At 37.4% G+C, this 20598-nt stretch overlaps 1 protein-coding gene across 1 annotated transcript in view; it reads left to right on the top strand.

Moving 5' to 3' along the window:
• dcaf5 (ddb1 and cul4 associated factor 5) overlaps positions 1 to 17463 on the top strand; it is a 28181-nt gene extending 10718 nt beyond the window's left edge. The window contains 4 exon segments of the mRNA NM_001077552.1: positions 3226 to 3439; positions 7874 to 7940; positions 8045 to 8172; positions 16004 to 17463. Coding sequence (NP_001071020.1) covers positions 3226 to 3439; positions 7874 to 7940; positions 8045 to 8172; positions 16004 to 17305 — 1711 coding nt within the window. The 3' untranslated portion in view covers positions 17306 to 17463.
• Positions 17464 to 20598: the final 3135 nt, after the last annotated feature.

The following is a 20598-nucleotide window of genomic DNA, read 5'->3' as shown; positions in this document are numbered from 1 at the left end:
AATAAAAAAATTGGTTTGGTTGTCAGTTTTAAGTTTGGATACAAAGGACAATCATTTATTTTAGAAAAAAACGCCAAATTCCGTATTTTAGACTTTTATCCAAAGTAAAAATGGCTTATAGTAAATGGTTTGCAATAATTGGCAGAAGTTAAAGTCCCCAAGAAATCAATACTCGCCATATGATTTTGTTAGCTCACATTGCTAGTTTTTTGGGGACCAATTCATGTGTGCATGTCATTTTGACAAAATGCACTTGTAATCTTTAATTAAAATCTGAAAATGCATTCCATGTTTTTTTTTCCAGTTAAATTGTTAGATTAGGTATACCTTTGGAATTGGGCATGGCTAACACACCTAACCACACTCTTTTTCCCTATCTTTCTGAAAAAAATGCCTACTTTACTACATCCATTCAGCTTTCAGTAGAAAAAAACAAGCCATGCCCACTGTTGTTTTGTTTAATATTCTGGTCTCTAGGAACTGTGTCACAATACAAAAAAGGGTTGCAGCTTCTGGTTCATTGGGACTTTTTGTATTTGAAAATAAATTGTAATCTTAAAGTAACGCATAAATGCAATACCAAAACTTTGGGATCTGTACAAATTTTTTTTTTAAGTGTAAAGTTTTTGTTCAGAAAAGATTGATGGGTTTGATAAAAAGCATAAAGACATGTTATACTGTTACAAATAATTTCTGTTCTCTTCACATTCATAAAACAGTCCTGAAAATGTCACCATTTCAACATTAAGTAAACAATCATGATCATATTCTTGATGACTAAATTGGCATTTTTCAAACAAATCTGAAACAATGATACTTTTTTAAAAATCTAATTTGATATAACATGAATAAATTTTTTTTTCAATATTAAAATGCTAAAATTATGTTTTAATTATAATATTTTTTGATGAAACAAATATTGATTTTATGATCAAACTAAATCAGCCTTGATAAAGAACATTAATAAAATATTACCAACATCAAACATTAGTGTACAAACAACACAAATAGAGCAATGATAATGCTAAATGATAATCATAAATAATGATAGCATTATTGTACAGGTGGGCTGCACAATACATTGTTTTACCATCTATGTTCCAATGTGCAAATCCGTAGTAGTCACGTTGCTGAATAGTGGAATTCATTGAGTGAAATATTATTAATTGTATGTGACAGGGTAAGCCAGGGTTGTCAAACTCAATTCCTGAAGGGCCGCAGCCCTGCACAGTTTAGTTCCAACCCTGCTCCAACACACTTACCTGTAGGTTTCAAACAAGCCTGAAGGACTCAATTAGTTTGATCAGGTGTGCTTAATTAGGGTTGGAACTAAACTGTGCAGGGCTGCGGCCCTTTTGAAACTGAGTTTGACACCTGTGGGGTAAGCGTTTCAAACAAATGTAAGACATTTGGGTACAATAAATAAAACTTTGTAGCTCAAATATTAAATGTTTAGTATACACTACCCGACAAAAGTCTTGTCGTGGATCCCAGTTGTAAAAGCAACAAATAATATCTTATGTTCTAGTTGATCATTTGGTAAAGTGGCAGAAGGTAGATCCCAATCCTCACAAATACTGCACAAGAGCCCGCATGTACCCAAAATTCTCTTAGAAATCAGTCAAGCTTGGTGAAGGAAAAATCATGGTTTGGGGTTACATTCAGTATAGAGGGTGCGAGAGATTTGCAGAGTGGACGACAACATCAACAGCCTGAGGAATGAAGACATTTGTGCTGCACATTACATTACAAACCACAGGAGAGGGCAAATTCTTCAGCAGGATAGCACTCCACATCAAGGTTGCTGAAAGCAAAGAAGGTCAAAGTGCTCCAGGATTGGCCAGCCCAGTCACCAGAAATAAACATTATTAAGCATGGGGTAAGATAATGGAGGAGGCATTGAAAATGAATCCAGAGAATCTTGATGAACTCTCGGAGTCCTGCAAAAATGCTTTGTTAGCCATTCCAGATGACTTTATTAATAAGTTATCCGAGTCGTTGCAGAGATGTATGGATGCAGTCCTCCAAGCTCATAGGAGTATTAGTTAAGTAATAGTAAAATGAGAGTTCATTCTTTTTCCATTGCACCATGACTTTGTTATATACTGTTCATTATTTATGCTAAGTTACAAGACTTTTGTTTAAGCAAAGTCAGACCTTACTGTCGTAGTTAAATAATTAAAAATCAAGGCATGATCATATTTTATTTTGGTAAAATAAGCGTAACCTAGAGGTATTTGCCTTTCATATAAGCCACTTCTGATACTAAATTATCAACTAGAAGTCAAGTTATTATTTGTTGTTCCTAAAACTTGGAGAGGCGACAAGACTTTTGTCAGGTAGTGTAATATTACTAATACAGTTTAAACAATACAGTGGTATTTTACATTTATTTATTTAATTTTTGTTTCTGGAAACAAAACCATGCTTTAAATTTTTTTAATTATATTTTATGCTGACCTACAAAATCCTCTCAATCGATTCTTTACAATAGAGCTATTCAAGTCATCTGGTGAAATTGTATTCATAACGCAATATATATATATATATATATATATATATATATATATATATATATATATATATATATATATATATATATATATATATATATATTTTTTTTTTTTTTTTTTTTTTTTTGCAGTAAAAGGAAATATTGCGATGTCAGTTTTTTACAATATCATGCAGCACTAATGAACAGCAAACTATTTATTATTGCAAAATAATGATCAGGGCATTAAATCAGCCCAAAAGAGTTCTTTTGAGCTAATAACCTAGTTATTTAGACATCAAAGCTTTCAACCAAATATGTAAATAAATATATATAGAAATTATACATTTTAAATTCTTGATCATGTGTGAAAAAGACTCCAAAACCTAGGATGAACATGAAAGTAGCACAGTTAACTACTAGTAACATTGTCCAAATGTAAAGCTTATTATTATTATACAAACATATGTGGCTTTTGTTGCATAATCAGAATCATTTTTGAGTCCAAATGTGCAATGTGATGGAAATAACAAGGCCTTCTCTATTGTAAGCTTAAGGTATATTATAAATCTGCTATACTGCCTGAGACCAGCAGAGGACAGTAAAGCTTGTGTAAAAATGTCCTCTGCTGAGTGTAAACAGGATCACCTGAAAATCACTGAATCTTATTGATGTTCTTTGGTATGAAACTGCTTTGCTTTGTGCTCATGTGTATCTGTGTGTCTGTGCTGCAGTTCTCTTTTGCGGTACGGAGGCAGTTTGTCTCTTCAGAGTGCCATGAGTGTTCGCTTTAACAGCACGGGGACGCAGCTGCTGGCTCTGCGCAGACGTCTGCCACCCGTCCTCTATGAGCTCCACTCTCGTCTGCCCAGCTTCCAGTTTGATAACCAGGGCTACTTCAACTCCTGCACTATGAAGAGCTGCTGTTTCGCTGGCGACCGAGATCAGGTTAGAGGAGTGTGTGCAACACTGTCTGAACTGCTCTACACTCACCGGCCACTTTATTAGGTACATCTTACTAGTACCGGGTTGGACCACTTTTGCCTTCAGAACTGCCTTAATCCTTCATGGCATAGATTTAACAAGGTATTGGAAATACTCCTCAGAGATTTTGTTCCATATTGACATGATAGCATCACACAGATGCTGCAGATTTGTCAGCTGCACATCTCAAAGGTGCGTTTGAGTACAGTGAACTTATTGTCATGTTCAAGAAACCAGTCTGAGATGGTTCTTGTCTTATGACATGGATATAAATGAGTTGAGTTGCTGCCATGTGATTGGCTGATTTGCGTTAAGGAGCTGTTGGACAGGTGTGTCTAATCAAGTGGCCGATGAGTGTATACCAAAGCAAAAAAATGTATTACCATTCAAAAGGCTTGAGTAATTTAAAAACATCTGACTACTTTTAATTGCAGTCATGCATTAAATGGATAAAAAAATTACTTTTTAATAAAATACTAAACATTTCTATGTATGACATAACACAGAATAATATAACTTTTATGATCAAACAAAATTAGTTTAAATGACCTTTCAGAAATAATCATAAAATATTGCCAAGCTCAAACAGTAGTGTACATCCAATTGAAGTAGAACATTGCTAGTTCTGTAGCTATAATGTGCAGGAAACCATTTATTATTGCAAAATGATGATGATCAGGGCATAAAAGAGTTCCTTTTGAGGTAATAACCTGGTTAATTGTACATGCTAACTAGTTATTTACACAGTTTCTAATTAAATATATAACTAAAAAAGTTTAATAATGTGCAAAATAGATTAATATGAAAGTAGCATTGGTGACTACTAGGAAGGTACAGTGTCCAAATATAAGGTTTACTATCTTCATACAAACATATTTGGTTGATTCTACATAATCGAAGAAATATGTGGGGTATGAAAAATTTAGATGCTATAACTATGACCAAAACAATTACTGATTATTATTAAAACACTGAAATCATTTCATTTTACAAACAAAATATACAATGAGCTGGGTATTCATTCATTTATTATTTTTTATTTTCAAGAACACATGAAATTGTTTAAAATGACAGTATTAAAGTATATAACATTACAGGAAATATCATTTCCTGTAATATTATAATTTATTATAAATTATAATATAATATTTATTTTTTAAAGAATCCACCCTTTATGAAACAATTTTTTGCACTGTCCTGCTTTTATTGTTTATATAAAGATAATAATTAAGTAAATGTTTAGAAATATTATCATTTTATAATTTTAAAAGTCTGATGTAATAGACCCTTTTCACATTTCTGGGTTTCTCAGTAGCGAAAGGCGTCATAGTTGGGTAAGCTTAGAGCACAGTGAATCTGAGATTACAGCTAATTTTTTTACAATCCTATTTGCTGAAATAATTAAAGACAAATACCACAATAGTGTTATCAAGACTTTCAAAATCAAGACTTTCAAAAAAAATAGTGAGAGACTGATGACGACAGCCAGAGGAGAGAATAACGTGAAAATTACTCTCAGCCCCATAGACGCTGCATTAGAAACACCTCGCATAAGCGGTAATTCATTTTTGTAATTTGAGGCAAAGATGAAATAATATATATTATGTATATATATATATACATACATAAATACAAAGAAATGTTTATAAGTTTAAAAAAAAAAAATCTAAGTTTTTTAAAATTTTCAAGGATTTTAGATGCTGATCACCATTAAATGCGTTATAACAGTGAAAAAGGTCCATACAACTTGTTTGTTTGTTGGTTGGTTTGACTCGTATTTATTTTATTTATTACCATTTATGTTATTCTAAATTGGTTTTGCCATGAAGATTGCCAATAAAGCTGACATGGTGTTAAATAAAAGACATGACATGATATGATAAAATAAATGATTCATATTCAACTAAAACCTTGAAACAAACTGTTTTTCATTATCAAAGAAATGCAGTCTTAGTGAGCATAAGAGACGATCTATCTATCTATTCAAAGTTCAGTAAACAATTAATAACTAAATTAATGTCTAACTTAACCAGTCTCTTTTTTACGTCAGTTAATGTGTAATGTAAGATTTTTTTGACTGATCATCAATGATTGTGCAGAAGAAGAGTGTGCATGTGTGTACTCGTTTGTGTGCATTCTTTGTGCAGTTCAGGTATGTTGGGTTTTTGGGAATGTTGGGCTGCTGCTTGTAGAAGCTTGTTTCATCAGTGGTGAATCTAAAGCTCTGCAGATGCTGTTGAGTGTGTGTGTGTGTGTGTGTCTGAGAGTGTATGTATTTGTGCGTGCATGCTCATCTGTTAGATTCTATGTTTGGACTTTTTTTGTTTGTCCAGCTGTTTCTTCTCTCTTTTTCTGTCTGACTGCCTTCCTTCAACGGAACGATGGATTCTCCTCCCTAAATCACTTGACAGGATCTCTCTCTCTCTCTCTCTCTCTCTCTCTCTCTCTCTCTCTCTCTCTCTCTCTCTCTCTCTCTATTTAAATATATGTTAAACGGTCAATAATTTAAAGGCAGTTCCTTCCACTGTAGTGACCCCTGATATATCAGGGATTAAGCTGAAGAAATTAGCGAATTTATTAAGTCAAAGCTGCATTTTCAGACACTTTCTGCTGTAGAAATCATTAATATAGTCAAGAAGCAAAAATCTTTGAAGGCATTAATTGAATTAATTACGTTTTGTATTACATATCAAATGCATATACTTTCGGTTATTTTAATGCATGATTGCAAATCAATGTTTTTTTTTTGTCTTACTCAAAGCTTTTGAATGGTAATGTGTTTGTTTCTCTCATGATAGTTCAGAGAATGTTGTACATAAATAAATAATAATGATTACTACTTTGTGTAAATCATGTCATATTTTATGTAATTGCTTAGTGCAGTGTTTCTCAACCATGTTCCTCGAGGACCACCAAAACTTCATTTTTTATAGGTCTCATTTGTCTGTCACACCCATTACAGGTCTTTCAGTCTCTGCTAATGAGCTGATGATCTGAATCAGGAGTGTTTGGTTAAGGAGACTAGGCATGGGCCGGTATAAGATTCTGACGGTATGATAACCATGGGTAAAAATATCACTGTTTCATGGTATTGTGATTACTGCTCTAAAATATATATTTTTAAATGTCTGGGTTAAAAGAAACAACACTTTTTTTTCCCCATTTGAACATAATATATTTTATTTCGAGAAACATTTAAAATATTTTGTAATGGTAAACAACATCCCAGCAGGCATAGTACATCAACATGTGGTCAGATTGACGTTGTAGCCCAACTTTACCCCAATTTTTATTTTATTTAAAAATCGGGTCAAAGTCAAGCGACATCAGTCTCTAACATCCAACCTAAACTAAACCAAATATTCACATCTAATGATGTTCCAACTTGACGTTGTGTGGATGTTACCACTATGACATCTATGTATAAAATACGTTGGATTTTGGTTGCCATACCTGAATGTCAGTATTTGACGTCAATATGGTGTTGGTTCGACTTTGGATTCACTTTACAACACAACCTAAAATCAACCAAATATCGTAATTTGTCGTCAAAATAACGTTCTTAGATTTTGACTAGACATTGAATTTTTGGTCACCTGACAACACAACCTACATCTAACCTACTATTAACGTCTTATGATTTTGTGTGTACAATTAAAACCGAATCTTTGGATATCTTTTCTGCTGGAGATACAAAAATATAAATAAAAAATCTTACATGTACCATAGGAATAGAATAGCAGAAAAAAACCTTGACTTTCCCAAACCACGGTATACCTTGAAAACGGTTATCGTCCCATGTCTCAAGGAGACATATGCTGCGTCCCAATTTGCATACTATCCATCCTAAATAGTATTTGAAGATAGAATTAGTATGTCCCAAACCGTAGTGTTGAAAAGAGCATGCCAAAGGTTACTATTTCTGGTGGTGTAGAACCGTCTATACTCTAACCGCCAGCATTGCCTGCAATACATTACGCGTTGAATGTGAATTTGATTAGAACTACAAACTCGTGTAAATGAACTACAAACATGGTCGACCCGCTAGACCAACTGTCAAGTAGAGAGGCTTTGGTAAAGTTGTTTGACTATTAATTAATATCTAGCCAACTGGAAAATATAAGTGTTATATTTCATCATATCAAGATTACTTAAAGACCTGATGAGATTTCTCTGCATGAAAGACTCTGAATGGCAGATTATCCTTCTGCTGCTTCTACAAAAAGGTAAGTAATGACATATAAAAGAAATGTGGATGATGTGATTGACAGGGGACATAACTAAGCAACATAACGATCTGTTAACGAGGAAGTAGTGTCCAAAAGCTTGCATAATCTTCTGTCACACACTCAAAAGTATATACTTACACGTACCAATTTTATTTCTGTGTTTTTCCAGTACATCTTGTCTGGCTCTGATGATTTTAACCTTTACATGTGGAGAATTCCCACTGACCCTGAAGCAGGTAAACACACGCACGCACACACACATGCACACACTCATGCAAATGTTTACTGTGTCTGATATATTGTTATTATTTATGGACGCATTCTGTCTGTGTGTCGGCAGGAGGCGCGGGTCGAGTGGTGAATGGGGCCTTTATGGTTTTAAAAGGTCATCGGTCCATTGTGAATCAGGTCCGCTTTAACCCTCACACGTACATGATCTGCTCCTCCGGGGTGGAGAAGGTCATCAAGGTCAGCTAATTCTTTCATTTAAGCATAACAGAAACACTATGAAGAATAAACATAGTCTTTTGCATACTGTAAAATGAACTGTTGTGCATTTACAGTAAATGTCTTCATATATATTGTGTATTAAATCTGAGGTGATATATTAGCTTTCTGTGGGGATCAGATCTCAAGTTTATGTTAGACTTAAGATAGGCCTTGGTCTTGTTTTAGTTTAATTTTTGTGTTGTCTCAGACTCTGGATTTTATTTTAAGACTTCAGGATTAAATTGCTAGTGAACTGTATGATTTACTTGCTAGCATCATTACTGTGATTAGATGTAAAAGCTCCTGCTTTGAGTGAAAGCAGCCCTTTATAATTTCATTTAATGTTGTTTTTGTGCTCATTTGGAAATTAAGAGGGGATTGTGTTAAACGTCACTAAAGTGAATACAAATGAACACAAAATTCAAGATATAATTGTAATTTTTTTTAAACACTTGTATCAGAAGCATTTTATGTAATTGAGCAATATCACAAGAGCCTGAGGCGTTTTCATAAATGACAATAAATACATGCTTGTGTTACATAACTTAGGTTCAAGACACCCTGGAGTACTTTTTCTCATAAATTTAACAGATTTGTGTGTGTTGAGCATCAGTTAAGACAACGTTAGAGCCTGTCAGCTTTAATTGTGGGGAAAACTGGATAATTTAGAGCTTTTGTCAGCTAATATCATCTTTCGGTTTTAAAATCATTTTTGGGGCGGAATCAAAATGGATGACAGTGCAAAAAGCAAACCTGTTTGTTTGCATCAAGCATTTTTGTCGAGAGAGCTGTATGGGAATTGAAGAATGGTGGACTTTTTCTTTTATCAGTTGAGTTCGTTACCATTCAGACACATCACCTATATCCACGCTGCTGTGTTTGCCTATGTTTAAAATCCTCCAGATTACTGGCAGGGTTGGAATAGACCTACTGCACTGCTATCCACTGTGCCTGCATTCACACCCAGGGATTGAGGAGTCCTCCATTTATAGTGTTTACATTGTTGTCTTTATAAAGATATAACAAATTATGGTCTTGTGTATAAAATTATGAATCGTATTTGTAGCAGGGCATTAAATTAATGTTTATTTCTTTGCACTTGAACTTTGTAAACTATAAAATATAGCGTCTCCTCACGGTTTGTCACATTTTGTTCACCTCCCTCTTTTTCCTCTGCTGGCCACGCCCACTCCTCCCTCTGCTTTTTTCTTTTCAGAAAAAAATTCTGAGGCAGACCTGAACCAAAAGTTTAAAAAGGACAGTTCACGCAAAAATGAAATCTCTGCCATCATTTACTCTCCCTTCACTTGTTTAAAACCTATTTAAGTTTCTTTTTTCTGTTGAACACAAAAGAAGATATATTGAAAAATGCTGGCAGTTGGCTCCTATTGACTTCCATATTATTGTATATATATTTTTTTTACTATGGAAGTCGATCAGTCCCTCAGCAACCAGCATTCTTCAAAATATCTTTTGTGTTCAACAAGGTGAAACCACATGAATGAGAGTAAATGATGTCATTTTTCATTTTTGGGTGAAGTACATCTTAGAACCAAATTTAAACACAATTTAACTGCAGCAGGATTTGCTCTATTTTAACAGAGTAAATAGTTTCATACAAATCCATAGCAGAATTGACTTATTTCAGTTTTTTAATGAACGAATCAGTTTGAATTTGAACAACAAACACAAAAACACATTTCTTTCTTTTGCCTACATTACTGTTTTAGAAGCATCATCATTTTATATTTAAATGTTTCTATTTACTTACTCCCAGGGCCATTTAGATAAAAATTGATATTCAGCCACACTATATTAATGTTTTGTGACATCTAGTTTTTATGGATTGGTAGCTCAACGCTCAACCCCCAACCTGGAGGACAGGACATATGCACATACACTATAGACAATTTAGCTTACTTGGTTCAACTAGAGCAATTGTCTTTGGACTGTGGGGAAACCAGAGCACCCGGAGAAAACCAACGCGAACACTGGGAGAACATGTAAACTCCACACAGAAATGCCAACTGACCCAGTCGGGGCTCGAACCAGCGAACTTCTTGCTGTGAGGCGACGGTGCTAAATATTTCTATTTAAAACATTAAATTCATAACATTATTGATGCCATTAAAAATGATAGTGTAAATACACAATACTAATATCATGATTTTGTCATGATTTTTTTTACAAAATTGTTTGAGACATAGTGAACAAGAGCCCTTTAATTTTTTTCTCAAATGCTGTACAACTAAATTGGAATTTTAAAACAAAATTCAAATAAAAAGTGAATACTACAAACTAATGAGGACTCTTTAATATAAACAAACTAAAACTTTGACTCTGCAGCTACATTATAAATTTAAAACAAATGCCAAATTCAATTCAATTCAGCTTTATTTGTTTAGCCCTTTTACAATGTCTATTGTGTCAAAGCAGCTTCACATAAATGGTCATAGTAACTGGATCAGGGTAGTTCAGTTTTTAGTGTTTGAGTTCAGTTCAGTTTAGCTCAGTTCAGTGTGGTTTAAAATCATTACTGAGTCCCCAAACACTGAAGAGCAAATTCATTGATGCGTAGCTCTACAGATCCTGAACCGTGCAAGCCAGTGGCGACAGCAGAGAGGGAAAAAAAACTTCACCGACACGAGAGTGCAGAAAAAAAACCTTGAGAGAAACCAGACTCAGTTCGGCACGACCATTTTAATTTCTCCGCTGGCCAAAAGTCTTGTGCAGAGCTGTAGTCTCAGCGGTGGAGGCTGTAAGCTGGGCCACAGCGAAGACTCGTTTGTCCCTGGAGCGCCACTGGAATCAGTCTCATGCTCTCCATCTGAGGTCTTTGCACATTTACAATGTTCGCTGCTGAAAAAAAAACTCTTTTTACTGGGGACTGAGATGGCTGATGTGGAGAGGAAAGCCTTTCTTAAACCAGAGAGCAGCATGTACAGAGTTGCTCAATAGACCTTTGTTTCAGTGGACTAGCCACTGGTATAAAATACTGATTATAATATATGACATAATAAGCAAATTATTAAAAAAAGATGCATAAACTTAATTGAAACAGAGAGGGTAAAAAAGGAACAATCTAATACCTGGTTCTCTAACAGCACAACTTTCTCTTTCAGTCTGAAAAACATCTTCACACTTTCGCTATGAAACACTGATGGACCATGTGAACTCCGTAGCACTCGTCAGAGCAAGCGCAGCTGCCAATCCTCCGATCAGTGTTGTTTGGCCTAATAATAGCTTTATGCATATAGACATCTGTGACAATAGTTTTTCACTGTGCTGCATCATACTCGTTGTTCTGTTAGTGTAATGCCGAGTTTAGACTGCATCATTTTCAAAGTAGTAATGTCATGACTGTTCTTACACTGCTTGACTATCTGGGATAACATTTGGACGCTGTTGTGTTTTAATTTGCAAGATGAATTGGTGAGGGGTTTCAGACTGCACTTTAAAATAGGAAAAATCTCTGACAACTTTGCCTAAACTAACAGCCAAACACAGGCGAGACTAACAGTTTATATTTTGTTATCAACTACATAATGAGAAAGAGGCCTTTAGTGGGGTAGAAAATTTACTTATTTTGCTCACCTGGGTTTTGATGGGAATCAGTAATTTTTCTTTAACTTTTTTCTTTTTTTGATCAGGTCGTGATATTGCTCAGATGACGTGTCAAACTGACATGGGTGCTCTTTCCAAATTTCTGCTAGTTTTTCCTCCATTTCTTGGGTCTAAATAAACTGAAAATGAGTGCTTATAACTTCTCCCTCATCCTCCCGCTGGCCTGCAGATGCCCATCCTAGAGGATGCTGCTCTCTCATTGGCTGTAGGTGCTCGCTGATGTTATTTTTAATCAGAACACATTTCACATGGCATGATTTGAATTGCTGACAGGTCCAGATTAGAGCTGTAAGCGGGCCATAAAAGTAAGGCCTGATAGGGTCCGAGTCCGACAAGTACATTTTGATTGACAGCTTTATAAAGCCCGAACCCATTTTTAACCGACATTATTCAAATGTGCACATGCATACAGCTCTTTTGCCTCATTTCATGAATGAGTCATTCATTTGTTTTTTATGTGTTTATATGTGTGTCATTTATTTATAACAAACTTAGGCTATAGGCCACTTAGAAGATGGAACAAAGAAATAAAATAAGTCCTCTGTAACATCGTAACATCTCAGCACTCTAAAAAAAGCCTACGTACCTTTTGGTATCTTTAAATTGGCCAACACACCAATAAAAATACCAGTTAAGTCTTTCTTAACATTAAAATAAATGATAAATTATGATGGGTATTTGGCAATAATAAAATTAAGACAAAGGTTTTGCCGGATTTGTTTCCCCACTTCTCTTCAAAATCTGGCATTAAGTGACAGTGAAGTTGATTATTAAAAGAATTGTGCAAACATTAGCCTATATAGGCTTACTTTGTCTACATTATGATTTTATGTTTAATGTTTAATTCTAATTTGAAAACCCTTTACTCACCAAGATTAGGCTACATGTTTTTCTAGAGGAACATTATTGAATCCACTGTATATGGCTTTAGCACAGTCCTGCACTCACTGAGTAGCACTGAACACCCTTTAACTGCTGCTGCTACTGGCTGTGATGCATACTGTTCTGGCTAATTTTGCAAGTTTTGGGTGGGATTGTTTGTTCATCATTTAATGTTGTAACAAACGATTTGATTACTTTCCCGCGCTAATCGAAATTCATCACATCACGTCTAAAATGATGGAAATTAAGCCTGAACCCACCTGAACCCATCGGGTTCGGGCAAAGATCTTCAGCTCTAGTCCTGATATGTAGCCCGCCAAATATCTCATGGGTATCAGCAACTCATTTGCCATTTTTTCAGATCGCGTCTTTGATTGTTCACAATGTGTGATTTGTTACTTGCTTGAACAAGCACGGATTTGCCTGTGATTTCAGGCATTTGTCTGTGATTTCTCAAAACCTGTCGGCGATTCAAAATCGGGGCTAAAACCATGCAGTTTGAACTCGGCATAAGTAAACGTCTTTTTGCAGTGTTGGCACACACCTCACTGCTGTCATTTTAATTTGCCGCCACACCTCTTGCTCACTGCTGATGTGCAGGTAAAGCGAGTTTGAGCCTTTAAACATGGCGCCCCCTCTGTTCAAAACAAGTATCGTGATTCGTTCAACATTTTTACCGATTTGAATAGTCACATATTTGAATTGATTTTCAACCAGCTCATGGTGAATCGCTACATCCCTACTCTCAAAATGTTTGCTGTGACTAAAGTTTCAATATGCAAAATATGCAAATTAGGATTGAAAGCTACCCTGAAGGCAACTCAAATTTCAATATTTATCTCTAACAAAACTGCATTAGCATCATCCATCCTTATTTGGTTTCCTTGTCTGGAAGGGAGGCTCATTTTAACACGCAACTCCTTTTCTGTTTCAAGAAAAAAAGTCATATGGGTCTGAAACAGCATGAGGGGGAATTAATGGTTAAAATGGGTAAACCATTCATGTCAGACACGAGCAGACCTGCCACACACACATAGCAAAACATTCAGCATGTGTTGGGAAAATCGTCATGTCCAAACTTGTACGTGTCCTCCGTTTAGTCTTAAATGAATTTCTGCTGTCGCTTGTTCGGCCGCACCTAAAAGCCTGAAGGCACAGAATCTAGGCATGATTTTACCCGTTAGATTCACTGTCCTTTCTTGTCATCACTGTAAAGCAAGCAACCGTTACAGCTTCACAACTGCAGCTTCCTGACAAATATATAACTCACTAACAAGCGTTTTCTTTCTGGTTAGCGATGTGATGGGTGTCGCTGTGGTTTTTCCAGCTGTCATGTTTGTTTCTTCAGTGTTTGTCATGAGTGTAACAGTAAGACTGTAGTTTATCCTTTGCTGGTGGTTCTTGTGAAATCGTTTTTTGGCAGGCTGTTAATGTTGAGTAACACTTGCGCACTGAAGGCCTGTTCTCACTCACCAAACTCGAATTTGTCAGAGACCATCACTGCATGTTTTTTTTGTAACGTGCAAACGGACACATCTGCTGTTTGCGCAGACATTGACGTGGCTGCGGTGATTTATACGTTCAATTCAGTAATAATTCTGTAATTGTCTGGGGTGTTGGGGCTCTTTTATGAGCACACTGAAAATGATGGTTGACGTTGTGCTTTCACACTGACAGGATGTTCACTGTGTTTTTTAGCATTTTAAGTCTCTTAGTCTTACCAAGGCTGCCGTTCATTTTCCTTCGGCTTAGACCTTTTATTTATCAGGGGTTGCCACAGCAAAATGAACCGCCAGCATATGTTTTAAACAGCGGATACCCTTTCAGCCACAACCCAGTACTAGGAATCACCTATACACTCTCGCATTAGGCAGGGCCGGTATAAGATTCTGACAGTATAATAACCTTGGATAAAAATATCACGGTTTCACAGTATTGTGGTAACTGCTCTAAAATGTATTCTTTTTAAATGTTTGGTCAAAAACTACAAATCTTTCCGCTTTGAACACAATATATTTTAATTTTAGAGTCTTTTATAATATTTTGGAGTAGTAAACATGTCAGGCTGAATAATTAAAATGAATCATTGACTTCTGCTGTCTTCATTAGTTTTAAAAGCACAGATTTCTTTACAATTTAAAACAGCATCTTTGGAAATATTTTCTGCTGGAGATACTGTTGTCCTAAAAAACAAAAACAAAAAAACTTACACATACCTTAGGAACGGTACAGCAGAAAATTTTGGTGCTTTTAAAACCTTGACTTTTCCAAACCCTGGTATTCCTTGAAAACGGTTATAGTCCCATACCTTATTCACACACACTAATACACTATGGCCAGTTTAGCTTATTAAATTCACCTATACGCATATCTTTGAACATGCAAACTCCACAGAGAAATGCCACCTGACCCAGTCAGGACTCGAAACAGCGAATTTCTTGCTGCAAGCCATAGTGTCATAGCCAATGTGCCGATCAAGGCTGCATTTATTCTATCAAAAATATAGTTCAATATGTTACGTGTATTTCTGTGATGTCAAAATGTAGTCTTCACTGTCACATGATCCTTTACATCATACTGAAAACATGGTGCTCAAACTTTTCTGATTATTATTAATGTTTACATTTTCAGGATTCTATGATGAGAAAAGCCTGTATTTAAAATAGATAAAATAGAAATCAGACTAAGCTAAAGGAAAATTAATGAACATATAGTGATACATTTAAATGAAATGAATGCAGGTTTATACAATAATGGAAGAATAATAAACTACAATAAGAGTAGGAAAAGTTCAAATGAAGGAAAATAAAATATTTTCTTCTAAGTACCAAGTTAAAGAAATGATCAAATAAAAATTCATTTACTCGCCTGTTTAAACCTGTTTGACTTTCTTTCTTCTGTTGAACACAAAGAAAGTTATTCTGAAGAATGCTGGGAAAAACAGTCGTTGACTTCCATAGCATTTTTGTAATCCTGTGTACTACTACACTTGATTTTGGTTTTATTGTAAAAGAAAAAAAAAACTTAAACCAAATTATAAATCTCTACAAATGGTTGACATTTTACAAGTATGGATTGTGTTGAAAAAAAATGCATTGAGTGTGTCAACTAGTGACATTAGGAGTTCAGAAATGCAATCCAAGAACTTTTTTGTTGGTGGGGCAGTTAAAAGGTTAATTTAATTCCTTTTACGATATGTATATGTTGTCAATAAATTCTAGTATTACGGTCTCTTGTAAACTTGCAACATAAATGCCATGTGAAAGCAGCCTAATTCAGCCTCTATGCCTTTCTCTGTGTGCAGGTTTGGAGTCCGTATAAGCAGCCAGACAGTTTAGGAGATCTAGAAGGCCTGGTGGAAGACAAGTCTCGCTCTCTCTACACTCATGAGGAATACATAAGCCTGGTGCTCAACAGCGGGACCGGCCTGTCACACGATTATGTCAGCCAGTCAGTGCAGGAAGACCCTCGAATGATGGCCTTTTTTGACTCACTGGTTCGGCGTGAGATCGAGGGCTGGAGCTCGGACTCTGACAGCGATTTGAGCGAGGGTGCGATTCTGCAGCTGCATGCCAGAGCCCGGCGGTCGACCCGCTCCACACGATCCACACCACGATCTCCTGCTGCTGTGTCTGCCGCTCATCATAGCGACTCCGAACACTCGTCTTCATCTTCTCTAGCGGGACCTGATGTGTCCGGGAGCGAACGGACGGATCAGGATAGAAGTGGGTCACAGAGGAGCCGGGCCAGACCACGTGCGTCTGCGTTTCTGCTTGATCTTGTGAACGAGGATTCAGATTCCAGTGGGTTTTGGTTAGACCCGATGCCCCGTCCCAGATCCCCTAGCCCACGTGAAAACTCAAGTCTTTCTAGCCACGCCTCCTCAGCGGGCGTAGCCTCCAGTTCAAGCTCCTCCCCCAGCTCATCTTCTAGCTCCTCCTCCAGCACTGATGGAGTTGACGAGGAGCTGCGCAGGAGCAGGATGCGACAGCGCAATGCAGCCAGATGGCGCCGCCATATTGGCTTTTCTCCAAGAGACTCGGCCCAAACACTTCACAGCGCCACAGACTCCTCCAACTATCCCAACATTTCCATCCACGATCAGTCGTCCCCCTCTTCGTCCTCAGGTGACGAAGATCGGCCTTTCAGAAATCGTGGAAAACAAAAGCCAAGTCCGTCGCACTTATCTGACAGGCAATCGCAGTCCAGATGTAGGCGCCGCATCACTTCTTCCTTCTCAGGGGCTGGGGACGGCCCTTTGGAGAGGGCGAAATCCCGAGCAGGCTTTCTGGCGGAGTCTGGGGAGGAACTGGAGCGAGGGAGAACTAGCGGAGAAGAGTTGAGTACTGTGGAGGATTTAAACCTGACACTCAGCAGTCGGACCACAGCGGCTGGTGTTAACGGACGTCCACATATTGATGAGAACTGTGGAGACTCTTTACACCCAGAATGCTCTGGGGTAGAACTCGGTAAGAGCGCTGGTGATTCCAGGACCCAGGGGGAGCCCTCTGAGCGGGAGATCACCAGTGTTGCTGGGAAACGAACTTGTTCGGACTCAGGAGACGAGGATGATTCTCCATCGGAGAAGAGGGCGAAGACGTGGTGATGTCACAGCACAACTCACTGGCTCAGAGTCAAACTTGTGTTGAGTTGTTCATCCTTAGACTCTTTTTGGTTTATCATTTCTGAACCAAGTTCTCTTTTTCTCTTTATATGATGTCATGCGTTCTGGGGTCACACCGCAGTGATGACACTAAAAAAAAAGAAGATATTAGTGAAATTATGTTATTTGAGGGAAAAAAAATAACTGCAGTGTTTTTGTTTTCATGGTATTTTAGTTCCATTGAACCTGTAACTTTTATGTTGGGGTGGTTCTGCATTGTTTTTGTTTTTGGAGAAGAAAAGGGATTTGAGAGCATTTCTGCAAGAATGCTGCTTGTGCGTTTATGTCAGTGGAACTGGGATGGAGAAGGGAGGGAGGGGGTGAAAACAGTGTTTCCATGGTAGCCTCATTGAGCAGCAGCTGTTTGAGTTGTGCATTAAAGTTCTGTTCCAGTGTTTCCACAGAAAGCCTTATGTCATGATTCTTCTTTCTCATCGGATGCCATTGTGATCTTCAATGAGCATGAAGTTGCCTGCTGTAATTTCTAAATGAGCGTTTTCTAGGATATTGCAATGTGAGAATCATCGCCATGGTGATACATCAGTATCGGCTCTCCATCTGTCTAATGGAGTGTATTGCAGGGCCAAGTGCAAGATGTATGAGAGCATGCCGACGCTGGCCACTTTATTAAGTACACCCTAATTGAACATCTTTTTGTAATGTAATGTGTATTTATATAGTGCACTTATTGTGTATGAATATACACTCAAAGCACTTTAGGATCATGAGCACATTCTCTCCACACCACCACCAATGTGCAGAATCCACTTGGATGATGCAACGGCAGCCACAGGAAGACGCCAGTGCGCTCACCACACACCAGCTATTGGTGGAGAGGAGAGACCGAGACCATGATTGGTAAGGGCCTATTGGGAATTTAGCCAGGACACCGGGCTTACACCCTTACTTTTTACCAGAAGTGCCAAGGGATTTTTAATTACCACAGGGAGTCTCATTTAAATGATTTAATGTCTCATCCGAAAGATGGCGCCCACTGACAATATAGTGTCTCCTTCACTATACTGGGGCATTAGGACTCACACACAGGTTGAGGCTCTGCCAGCTTCAGTGAGTAATCGGTCTTGGGCTGGAGGGTGATATGGCTGTGGCAACTGCCTTAATGTCTTTACAACTGCCTTAATACTTTATTCCACATTGATCTGATTGCATTGACTGTCACTGCAGATTTCTCGGCTGCAAATCTCCCATTCTAGCACATCCTAAAGGTGCTTTATTAAGCTGCTTTTCCTCAGCACAGTAAGGTACAGTCTGCTATGACTCTGCTAAAAATGGTTGTGATTGTTTCTATAGTTGCATCACCTCTACTACCTCACTTTTTTATTTCAGGTCATCCCATCTGCTACCAGTGAAAGAAACTCATGGACCTCTTGTGCTGACACTGATGGTGCCATTTAAGGTGACTTTTTTTTTTTCTTGCAGTGATATAAAAAACTGTTTAGTCATGTGAGCCAACAATACAGCAGGCCAATCAGTAATCAGCGGTAAGCATTCATCATGCTCACCATTGGTGGTACAAAGAAGTACTAGGTACATAATGCAAAAAACACAAAATAAATTGTTCCAAATTTAGATATACCATGCAGTAAAAAAAGTGACTTTATATTGAGGTCTGGTGACTGTTGAAGGCCATTTGAGAATGCTGGAGTTATTGTTTTGTTCAAGAACCAGTTTGCGATAATTTGGACATTTATTTCATCATTTACAATGCATTGGGAAAGTATTCTTAGCACTTCACTTTTTACACTTTTTTTTATGTTACACCCTTATTCCAAAATGGATTAAATTAATTTATTTGCTCAAAATTCTACACACAATACCCCATAATGTCAATGTGAAAAGACTTTTTGAAATATTTACAAATTTATTAAAAATAAAAAACCTGAAAAATCACATGTACATCAGTATTTACAGCCTTTGCTGTGAAGCTCTAAATTGAGCTCGGGTACATTCTGTTTCCTCTGATCATTCTTGAGATGTTTCAGCAGCTTTATTGGAGTTCACCTGAGGTAAATTCAGTTGATTGGACATGATTTGAAAAGGCAGACACCTGTCTATATAAAGTCCCAGGGTTGACAGTGCATGTCAAAGCACAAACCAAGCATGAAGACAAAGGAATTGTCTAATTGTCTGTAGATCTCAGAGACCGGATTGTCTCAAGGCACATAGCTAGGGAAGGGTACAGAAAATTTTCTGCTGCTCTGTCAGTTCCATTTAGCACAGTGGCCTCCATCATGCGTAAGTGGAAGATGGTTGGAAACTCCAGGACTTTTCCTAGAGCTGGCTGGCCATTTAGGCTAAGTGATCAGGAGAGAAGGGCCTTAGTCAGGGAGGTGATCAATAACCCGATGGTTACTCTGAGCTTCAGCGTTCTTCTGTGGAGGGAGTAGAACCTTACAAAAGGACAACCATCTGTGCAGCAATCCACCAATCAGGCCAGTATGGAAGAGTGGCCAGACGGAAGCCACTCCTTAGTATTCAATTCAATTCATCTTTATTTCTACAGCACTTTTACAATGTAGATTGTTCCAGTAAAGGTCACTAATCAGCCCGCCTTGAATTTGACAAAAGTCATCTGAAATAAAGTTCTCTGTTCTTATGATTCTTTGGAGTGAATGCCTGATGTTAAGTTTGGAGAAAACCAGGTACCGCTCATCACCAGGCTAATAGCATCCCTACAGTGAAGCATGGTGGTGACAGCATCATGCTGTGGTGATGTTTTTCAGCAGCATGAATTGGAAGACTAGTCCGGATAGAGGGAAAGAAGAATGCAGCAATGTACAGAGACATCCTGAATGAAAACCTGCTTCAGAGTGCTCTTGACCTCAGACTTGGAGTGACGGTTCATCTTCCAGCAGGACAATGACCCAAAGCACACTGTCAAAATATCAATGGAGTGGCTTCACAACAACTCGGTGAATGTTCTTGAGTGGCCCAGCCAGAGCCCAGACCTAAATCTTATTGAACATCTCTAGAGAGATGTCAAAATGGCTGTACACCGTTGCTTCCCATACACCTGATTGAGCTTGAGAGGTACTGCAAAGAGGAAGACTTGAGGCTGTAATTGATGCTAAAGGTGCATCAACAAAGTATTGAGCAAAGGCTGTGAATACTGATGGTCATGTGTTTTTCCATTTTTTATTTATTTATTTATTTTTTAAAAATTTGCAACAATATAAAAAAATCTTTTTTACATTGTCATTATGGGCTATTGTGTG

The sequence above is a fragment of the Danio rerio genome, chromosome 13 (genome assembly GCF_052040795.2).
Source record: "Danio rerio strain M-AB ecotype USA chromosome 13, GRCz13ab, whole genome shotgun sequence".
NCBI classification, from domain to species: domain Eukaryota; kingdom Metazoa; phylum Chordata; class Actinopteri; order Cypriniformes; family Danionidae; genus Danio; species Danio rerio.
The sequence above is the reverse complement of the archived record's forward strand: the minus strand, read 5'-3'. Positions and strand labels throughout refer to the sequence as shown.